Source organism: Gallinula chloropus (genome assembly GCF_964237585.1).
Source record: "Gallinula chloropus genome assembly, chromosome: 17".
NCBI classification, from domain to species: Eukaryota; Metazoa; Chordata; class Aves; order Gruiformes; family Rallidae; genus Gallinula; species Gallinula chloropus.
In genome coordinates this window covers 1,371,625-1,381,446 of record NC_140102.1, presented here as the reverse complement: position 1 = coordinate 1,381,446, position 9,822 = coordinate 1,371,625, and the positions used below count along the sequence as shown (strand labels likewise).

Sequence of the window (9,822 nt, the reverse complement as noted above, 5' to 3'; positions counted from 1 at the left end):
CGAACCCTGCCCCGCACCCTGCCCCATGGCCCTGCCCCGCACCCTGCCCCGAACCCTGCCCCATGGCCCTGCCACGCACCCTGCCCCCTGCCCCCCCTACCCACGTACCATAACCACGCACCGCAGCCGTGTGCTGTGCCATGTGCCAGATCCCTGCGCCAGTGCAGCGCAGCTGTGAGCCACAGCCACACATCGCACCTGTGCACCACCCCACGCACCATACCTGTGCACCACAACCGTGCACCACAGCCGTGCACCACCCCATGCACCATTTCTGGGCAAAGCAGCCGAGGGCAGGAGGGCACCACCGGCCGGTGCCACCAGCCACGGCCCCCATGTGCTGCCCAGTTCGGTGCTGCCCATCACCGCAGGCAACAGGCTCCAGGCAGCACAGGGTGCTGCAAGAGGGGCTGTCCCTTGGGTGACCATCTCCTGATGGCACTGCGCTGCACTGCACAGCACCACATGGCATGGCACAGCATGGCACAGGGAGCAGGCAGCTCCCACGTGTGTCCCCCCATCCCCAGACCCACCAGCAGCAACGCTCGGCCAGCCAGAACCAGCCAAAGCCAGGAGGCAGCAGGGGCAGGTCAGTCCTTTAATCCTAAATAAATAGTTGGATAAATCTTGTGCAAAACCGTGGGGCACAATCTGCTGGCCTGGGTGGGCAGAGGGGCCACACACCCCACACCCTGCCTGTGGCAGAGGCTCCTGGCATGGCACTGCCAACAGTCCCAGTGCAGCAAAGCAAAGCAGAGGCACTGGAGCTCGTCCGTGGAAGCCAGAGACCCCCAGAGCTGCTGGGGCAGGGCCAGGACCCCCCTAACCAGACCCCCCCACACCAGGACAGGGGCTGCACAAATCCCTGAGGAGCAGCCAAGCACCGTCCGGTCCAGTCAGCAAGTGGTGCCAGGCCAGGCTGGGGGCTCGGGCAGAGCCCTTGTGCGGTGCTAGAGCGGGGAGGTCGCAGCTTGGCCGTGCCGCCGCTCCCGCGCCTCCGCTGTGCCCAGCGGCACCACCACCTCCTCGGGCTGGCAGCTCTTGTTCAGCTCCACCACGCGTGGCACCACTGTCGACCAGCGATCTGCGGACACGGGCGGAGCTTGTCACCGCCGGGAGCCTCTGGATGCTCCCCGCTCGCTGGGCAGCCCCCGGGTGGGAGTGTCCTGCTCCCGGGGCTCCGCGTCCCAGCAGCAGCAGCAGCAGCAGCATCCCGGGGGATGCTCCCAGCCCGTGGGGTCACGCTCACCTCTCCGCAGCCGGCCCACGGTGTGGGAGAAGCCGTAGTACTGGTACGTGTCGTTCTTGCCTGGGTCCTCGCTGATGATCCCCAGATTCTGGTTCCAGTGGGACCAGTTCACCTCGTCCACCCTGTGGGGATGGGCAGACCCGGGAGGGGCTGCACGGAGCCAGGACAGCACCTCCTGCACCACGGCCCCCCCCCCCGTCCCACCACCAGCGATGCCCCCCAGCTCCAGTTACTGGGGGTTAGGGTTACAGCACCCTAACCCTAACCCAGCTCCAGGTCACTGCAGGACCCAGCAAAGGTGGTACCAGCACCCCAAAATGATGCTTGCTACAGCAGAGGAGGCTCGGCAGCTCCCAGTGTCCAGCTCCCCAGGGCCCCCACAGGCTACCTAGGCCCCCGAAAGACCCCCAAGGACCCCCAAGGACCCCCCCCCAGCCTTTACCTGAAGCACCAGCGGCGGTCAGGCGTCCCATCGGTGCCCTTCCCCACGGTGACCATCTCCCCCGAGCGGAAAGCTCTCCTCAGGAACACAGGGAAGGAGCGCTCGATGTCCAGGATGGTGGTAGCCCACTGCCAGGGACACCAGGGACCCCTCAGCCCCTTGGCGATGGAGGCGTGGGGGGGGGGTCCCTTGCCCAGGTGGTGCTGCCTCGATGGAGCTTGGGGTGCCATGGTGCTGCAGCTCCCCCACCCCCCCAGGCTCCCCCCATGGAGCCTCCTGCCCAGGGTGGTACCTGCAGCTTCCAGATGTGCTTGCTCTCCTTGGAGACTTGGCCCACGGTCTCACCCATGAGAGCGATGAGCATGTTGAGGAGGAGCACAAAGGTGAGGATGATGTAGGTGACGAGGAGGATGATGAAGACGCCGGGGTACTTGGCGCTCTCGAGCATCTCCAGGTCGCCCATGCCGATGGTGAGCTTGAAGAGGTCGAGCAGGAAGGTGCTGAAGGTCTGGCTGTCCCGGCAGGAGGGGTAGGTGGGCACGGTGCAGTTGGACTGCTCCTCACCACAGGACTCGCTGCTGGGACACGGGTTGAGGAGGGACACCAGAGCTGGGGGAGAACGACAGGGATGGAGGGTCCATGGAGGCAGCAGCAAGGGTGGGAGATCACAACACCCCCCCTCCTGGCTCCACGCTGGCCAAGCTCCTCTCCCCATCACAGGAGGAGGCAAAGGCTGAGCCTGTTGGTGGGCGGGATGGAGCTGGGGGAGGGTGAGGGGGGGCATCTGCAGCCCCCTGCCTGGCCATGCCATGCTGTGCCACACAGCTCATCCTTCCCCTGAGCCCCAGCTCGCCAGCCAGGCACCTACCTGATGCATAGCCAATCATGAAGAGCAGGTAGACCAGGAGGAAGCGGAAGAGATCTTTGAAGAGGATCTGTGAGTGATGGAGAGGAAGATAGGTGCTGGACCACGGCACCCAGCCACCATCACTGAGCCACGCAAGGGAGGACACTCCTTTTGGGTCACACAGCCCTAGGAGGCACAGAACATCCCCCCCTGACCTTCTGAATCATGATGCTGTAGGTGCCTGTCAGCTTGAGACCCCGTGTGAAGTACAGTGCGTTCATCCAGCCCAGCACCAGCGCGAAGACCATGACAGCCAGGTACGCCTCGATGCCACCCAGGTACAGCCCCGCCGTGACGATCACCAGCACCGAGTAGATGAAGCTGGAGACGAGCCAGGGTCAGGCCCTGCACTGACAGCCCAGCCCAGGGGTGGCCCCCGGGGTCCCCTCACGTACTAGAGCAGCTGGAAGGAGCCGTCTATGAAGAAGGAGTTCACACCTGGGCACTTCTTCATGAATAGGTCCTTGATCTGGGGGAGGGAGGATGAGGTTGGGGGGGGGTCAGGGGAACAAGCCCAGCACTGTTTGGGGGGGGGGATGCATCGCAGCAGAGGCTGATGCCTCGGGACACGGGGCTGTCACTCCTCATGTGGAGACCACGAGGGCTTGGCTGCCCCATGGGAGGATGCCCCCCCAGCAAAGCCCCCCCCCCCCCCCTCGCCCCACTGACATTCGTAAAGAAGAAGAGGATGCCGGTGAGAAGGGTGATGATCTCCCCAGCCAGGCGCAGGTAGTCGACGGTGGTGATGTACGGGTAGGGGGGCTGCAGGGGGGAGAGGGCAGGGCTGAGCTCCGCTGTGCTGGGGCAGGCAGGGCCCCAGCAGGGCCCTGTGCCGGGAGGTGCTGCCCCCGGGGGCTGTGGGACTCACAGGGCCTTCCATGGGGCGGTAGTAGGCGACGAGGGTGAAGATGACCATGGCGCAGAGGTAGGAGACCACGCTGATGTAGAAGGAGACGGCCCCGAACTTGCGCCACTTGTCGCGCAGCAGCTCGTTGATGGGCTCCACGGCCAACATCTCGTGGCGGTTCTGGGGGGATGCTGTCAGCAGGGACATGACCCTGCGCTCCTCCTGCTCCTCCCCCCACCCCCCAGCACCTCAATTCCCCCCCCACAGCTCCCCCAGCACCTCAATTCCCCCCATCCCCACCCCCCAGCACCTCAATTCCCCCCCCACAGCTCCCCCAGCACCTCAATTCCCCCCATCCCCAACCCCCAGCACCTCAATTCCCCCCCCCAGCACCTCAATTCCCCCCCAGCTCCCACAGCACCTCAATTCCCCCCCACAGCTCCCCCAGCACCTCAATTCCCCCATCCCCACCCCCCAGCACCTCAATTGCCCCCACAGCTCCCCCAGCACCTCAATTCCCCCATCCCCACCCCCCAGCACCTCAATTCCCCCCACAGCTCCCCCAGCACCTCAATTCCCCCCATCCCCACCCCCCAGCACCTCAATTCCCCCCCACAGCTCCCCCAGCACCTCAATTCACCCCATCCCCACCCCCCAGCACCTCAATTCCCCCCCCCCCCAGCTCCCCCAGCACCTCAATCTTGCTGTTGTAGACCAGGATCTCCAGCACGGACACCTCCTCCCCGCAGGTGTCCAGCGAGGAGAGGTCGTAGAGGGAGGAGTAGACGGGGCCGTACGCCCAGTCCTTGAACTTCCGCGAGAGGTGCCGGGCGTCCTCATCCACGATCTCCCGACGGATGATGTGCTGGAAGATCTGCCAGGGAGAGGACCTCTCACCCGTGGGCAGACCCTCCACTGGGCCCCCACCTGCTTGGGGCACCTTGCTCTCCTCCCACCCCACCCCAGGCAGCTTCCTGCATCCCCCAAACCCAGCCCTGCACCCCAGGGTGGGGGAAATGGGGTGCTGGCTGCTGGGGGTGCAGGGACAGCATCATAGCGTGCAGCCCCCTTGGATGCAGTTTTAACACCCCCCCCCTGCCCTCATGAAGGGAAAGGAAGGGATGTGCTGAGGGGCTGGGATTCCCTAGGGAACGGATGCAATTCATTAGCCAGGCTAATCGCCTGCACGTGCCCATTTCCAACAGCATGTGCAGAGAGAAGCTGTGCCGGACATGCAATGAGCGCACCAGGGCTCAGCCCAGAGAGGCTGGGGGGGGGGGGGGGGGCAACAGGGTCCCAGCTCAGGGTTGAGGGTGGTCCCCGTACCCCGATCTTGCCGGTCTTGGCAGCCATCATGAGCGGGGAGAGGCCGTCGTTGTTGATCAGCGCCTCCAGGTTGGTGTCGGGGAAGAGCTTGGCGCACTTGACGAGGAGCAGGTCGTACATCTTGGTGACGAACCTGGTGTTCTCGCGGGTGTTGTCGGCGATGGCCACCAGGGCGTGCAGCACCGTGTTGCCCCGCGAGTCCTGGCGCCGCAGGTCCGCCTGCTTGTGCGCGTTCTCCGTCAGGTAGTGCACGATGTGGGGCTGGTTGGTGCAGGCAGCCAGGGACAGGGGCAGCTCTCCTGCGGGGACAGCGCGCCGTGGGGTCACCCCAAGGCGGGGGGTATCCCTGGGGAGTGGCTGGTGTGGTGTCTCCTGTCCCTGTCCCTCAGGTCCCAGCCCACTCACCGAAGTAGAAGTAGCCGCCCTCGTCCTTGGGCTGGAAGAAGCGGCCACGGGCCTGGGCGTGCACGTCAGCTCCCTTCTCCACCAGCAGCTCCACGTAGTGCTTGCAGCGGCGCTCGATGGCAATGTGCAGGGCTGTCTGACCTGTGCCGCCCATGCCCGTCAGCTCCCCAGGTCCCCCAGCCTTCCTGGGGGTACCCACTGCTTCAGCCCTCGAGCCTCAACCCCCAGCCGCCCCAGGAGCCTCTCTGCTCTGGTCCTCGAGCCCTCCAGCATCCTCCAGCCTCCCCAAAATCCCCACAGCTCCAGTCCCTGGACCTCCCTAGGATCCACAATAGCCTCGCTGCTCTGGTCCCCGAGCCCTCCAGCATCCTCCAGCCTCCCTAAAATCCCCACAGCTCCAGTCCCTGAGCCTCTCTAGGATCCCCAGTAGCCTCGCTGCTCTGGTCCCCGAGCCCTCCAGCATCCTCCAGCCTCCCCGAAATCCCTGCAGCTCCAGTCCCTGAGGCTCCCTGGTGCCCGGGAGGGGCCGGCGGTGTCCCCACGTGTCCCTACCCCGGTAGTAGACGTCCCTGAAGGGCGAGTTGATGAACTCCCGCATGTTGCCCGTCTTCTCGGCGATGTCGAGGAGGAGGGGGATGGTGTCGTTCCTGCCCCCGCTCAGGTTGAGCAGCGCCTTGGGCAGGCAGGTCTTCCCTGTGGAGGGCTCTGGGAGCAGGGGGGGTTGAGGAGGGGACAGGGTGAGTCCCCCTGCCTCCCTCCCTCCCACCCCAGGCTATGGGGGTACCCAGCCCTGCACCCTCTGCCAAAGCCCCAGCACCGCAGCCCTTCATGCCAGGGCTGTGCATCACCACCCCACCCCAGGCCCTGGGGGTACCCAGCCCTGCATCCTTGGCCAAAGCCCCAGCACCGCAGCCCTCCACGCCAGGGCTGTGCATCACCATCCCTGCGGGGAGGGAGAGGGGGGACATGAGCGGTGGCCTGGCACAGCCCTGGCACCGCCGGGGTCCCGGGGCTGGGGCAGCCCCAAGTGCTCACCTCGAAACTCCTCGTCTGTCAGGCGCTTCTTGTGTGTGAGGAGGAAGGAGAGGAGCCCGTCCAGGCCGGCCGGGGACCCCCGGGAGACGATGTCGAAGAGGATGGGTCTGTTGAAGACCTTGAGGACGGGGGGCGGGGTGGGAGCTGGTCCCTTTGTGCCCGGCACCTGCTTCCTGCAGGAGAAGTGCCAGCACTGGGGACCAGAGCTGCTGCTGCGGTTTCCCACCTGTGACACGAGCTTGAGGGTGCTCAGCTGAGGGTGAAAGACCCCAGCACCCAGGGGCACCCCTGCCCGTGGGGTCAGAGCAGCCTACCCACCCACAGCAGCCCAGTGCCCCCCCTAGCATCCCCCCCCGCCCCGGTATTGCCCATGGGGGCTGGTGGGCACATTGCCAGCTTCACCTGGGTGCTGCAGCGTTTGGGGCCATGGCTGTGCCCCCCAGCCGTGGCCCCAGCCGTGCCCCCAGCAGTGCCAGGCTGCGGTTCTGCCCCCCCAGCCGTGCCCCCAGCAGTGCCAGGCTGCAGGTTCTGTCCCCCAGCCATGCCCCCAGCAGTGCCAGGCTGCGGTTCTGCCCCCCCAGCCGTGCCCCCAGCAGTGCCAGGCTGCGGTTCTGCCCCCCAGCCGTGCCCCCAGCAGTGCCAGGCTGCGGTTCTGCCCCCCCCAGCCGTGCCCCCAGCCGTGCCCCCAGCAGTGCCAGGCTGCAGGTTCTGCCCCCCAGCCGTGCCCCCAGCAGTGCCAGGCTGCGGTTCTGCCACGCTCCAGCGCTGCTGGCAAAGCCAGACCGGTTGGAGCAGTGGGGGAAACTGGGACAGGCTGGGGACAACCGGCCAGTTCTGGGAACCAGGAACAGCAGGAGGAGGGACAGTGGCTGCCCCAGCTGGGCATCCCCGGGGCTGGAGGCATGAGGGGCATCCCACCCCGCACACACATCTGCATCCCAGCCCACCCAGGGGACCAAGCTCCCACCGGGGGGCACAAGGTACCCCCAACACCCGAACCGAGCTGCACCCCTGGGGTGGGGGCAGCAGCCAGGGGCCTCCCCAGGTGCCTGGCACAGACGGGCATTGTGTGCCTGGCTGTGGGCTGCCCCCCCGGCTCCGTTTCCTGGCGCAGGGAGGGCGGAGGTCCTCCTGAAAAGCCCTTTCATGCCGGGAGCCAGACGGCCGCACCGGCCAGGGGAGCGGCTGGGCGCACAGAGCCTCTTTCACGGCGCTGCCAAGGGGGAAGGGGAGCCACGCTCCCGGCCCCACGGCACCGCGGGGCTGCACACCCACACCACGGCACCGGGGCTGCCCTGTGTGTGTCACCCCCCAAAGCACTGCTCAGGCATCCCTGGGGGGGGTCTGTCCTCATCCCCATCCTCATCCCTTTCCCCTTCCCCATCCCCTTCCCCTTCCCCATCCCCATCCCCATTCCCATCCCCATCCCCATCCCCTTCCCCATCCCCATCCCCATCCCCTTCCCCATCCCCTTCCCCATCCCCATCCCCATCCCCATCCCCATCCCCATCCCCTTCCCCTTCCCCATCCCCATCCCCATCCCCATCCCCATCCCCTTCCCCTTCCCCATCCCCATCCCATCCCCATTCCCCATCCCCTTCCCCTTCCCCATCCCCATCCCCATCCTCATCCCCATCCCCATCCCCATCCCTATCCCTATCCCCATCCCCACCCCACCCCACACAGCACAGCCGGGGTGTCCCCCACCCCACCACTCCCCACCAGCCCCCCAGGGTGCACGGGCACCACTGTACTCACTCCACGACCCTCCTGCGCCAGCGCTTGTTCTCGCTGGGGTGGTGGCGATAGGTGCCGTAGTCGAACAGCGAGTCCATGGGGGCTTTCTTGGGGGCAGGGACCACAGGTGACTCGTAGATGGTGGCTTCCAGCAGCTCCATGGGCTTCGGGGCGCCTTTCCGGAAGGCCCCGTGGAATTTCATGCGGAGGTTTTGCTTCCCATCCCCAGGAACAGGGGGGCCCCGGGCAGCCTCAGCAGGGGAGGGGGTGTCCTCGCTCTCGAACAGGTTAGCCAGCGAGGAGAGGGGGAAGGAGTCGTTCTGGAGGGACCCATCATCCCCTGGACCCTCCCTGGCATCGCTGCTGATGGCACATGGGGGATCTTCGGCGTCTGCCATGCTCCCTGGCCGGAGGGACGGGGGTGAGCAGCCTGCCTCAGGGGCCACAACCCCCCCACTGGTTCCACGACAGCAGCAGACCTGGCAGAGGAAACCCCAGCGGCATCCCCACATCACCCTGTCCCTCCCCACCCTCTCCCACAGGGCACCGTCCCCCCGAACTGGGAGCGGTTCCCACGCCGACCCCCACAGTGGATGGGGCTGGAGGGGTCCCCCAGGGTCCCCCAGCCTGCCCTGGTTCTCCTCACCACTCACCTACCTGGCCACGGGGACCCCTCAGGTCTGCAGAGGCCCCTCTGGCTGTGGCAGCTTCAAAGTGCTGCCGGCGTGGGGAGGGTGAGCTGTCCCCACGGCCTCTCCCCGCTGCGGTCGGCTTGGGTGCAGCCCAGGACAGGGCACAGAGCAGACCCTATGAGCACTGATCTGCCGCCCAAGGAAAGAAAACATTCCTGGGATACTCCCTGTGCCCAGGGAAGAGTCTGGAGGCAGCGGGAAGCTGCCATCGGAGCAGGGCTGGGGCTGCTCCCTGATGCCCCACTGCTCCTGCAGCCCCCCAGGAGCTCAGAGATGGGGGTCCTGCCGTGCCAGCACAGCCAGGCTGGGCATGGGAAGGGGGATGGATGCGGCACAGAGGGGCTGCGACCCACATGAGGGCAGGATCAGCGGTTAGGACAAGAAATTATGGGTTTAGGTTGCCCAGAGGGAGACAGGACTGCAGGGAAGCCCTGGTGCCACCGGCATCGCTGGCCCTGCAGCCAGGTCCCACGGGCAGGCAGCGCTGGCAGGGGCACAAGCAGGCAGGTGAGCGACCCTGAGGGTGTCCCCAAGCCCCCCCTTTCCTCACACCCCCGGGAGACACAGCAGCGTGCAGGCTCAGCCCAGCTCCTGCCCCCGGGGAGCTCAGCCCTCCCTGTGGCTCCGGGGACAGAAAAAGCAGCCAGAAAACGTATCATTTTCTGCTGCACCACGGCTGGGGACAGCAAAGCCACAGCACAGGCTGCGCCCTGCCAGGGCGGGACGGCAGCCCTGCTGCACCGAGGGCTTTCAGGCAGGCAGCGGGGGCCATGGTGGGGACACACGCTGCTCCCCCAGTCATGGGGGACAAGGGCTACAAACAGCCCCCAAATGCTGCTGCAGCAGGGGGGTACTTGGGCAGAGAGATCCCCTCCTCCCCCTCACCCCACCGGACACCCACCCGGGATGGTGCATCCCAGGGAGCCCTGGGGGGAGCTGCAGAGGTTTCTCCCCCTTGCTGACGTTCCAATCATCTCCCTCTCTGCAAGAAATTCCACAAGCACCTGCCAAAGCCCCACAGGTCCCCCCACCCCCCCACCCCAGGCAAACACAGATGAAAGGGAGGGGACTGCTGGGCACGCCAAGCTCGTGGTCCCAGTGTGGGGATGGAGCACCCAGCTCCTGAGCTGCGCTGGGAAAGGCAGCCCGGGGACAGGCAGAGCTTTTGGATGAAGCCCACAC

At 66.5% G+C, this 9,822-nt stretch overlaps 1 protein-coding gene across 1 annotated transcript; it reads right to left on the bottom strand.

Moving 5' to 3' along the window:
- Nucleotides 1-723: 723 nt before the first annotated feature.
- Nucleotides 724-8,346, bottom strand: TRPV4 (transient receptor potential cation channel subfamily V member 4; the record flags this gene model as incomplete). Its single annotated transcript, XM_084271843.1, has 15 exons — nucleotides 724-1,084; nucleotides 1,250-1,371; nucleotides 1,692-1,819; nucleotides 1,984-2,300; nucleotides 2,560-2,626; nucleotides 2,754-2,919; nucleotides 2,994-3,067; nucleotides 3,268-3,360; nucleotides 3,467-3,625; nucleotides 4,140-4,319; nucleotides 4,772-5,070; nucleotides 5,177-5,317; nucleotides 5,729-5,881; nucleotides 6,212-6,384; nucleotides 7,970-8,346. 15 exons carry the CDS (start codon nucleotides 8,344-8,346, stop codon nucleotides 951-953), a joined length of 2,583 nt encoding a protein of 860 aa, XP_084127969.1. The 3' UTR covers nucleotides 724-950.
- Between the last annotated feature and the right edge of the window lie 1,476 nt (nucleotides 8,347-9,822).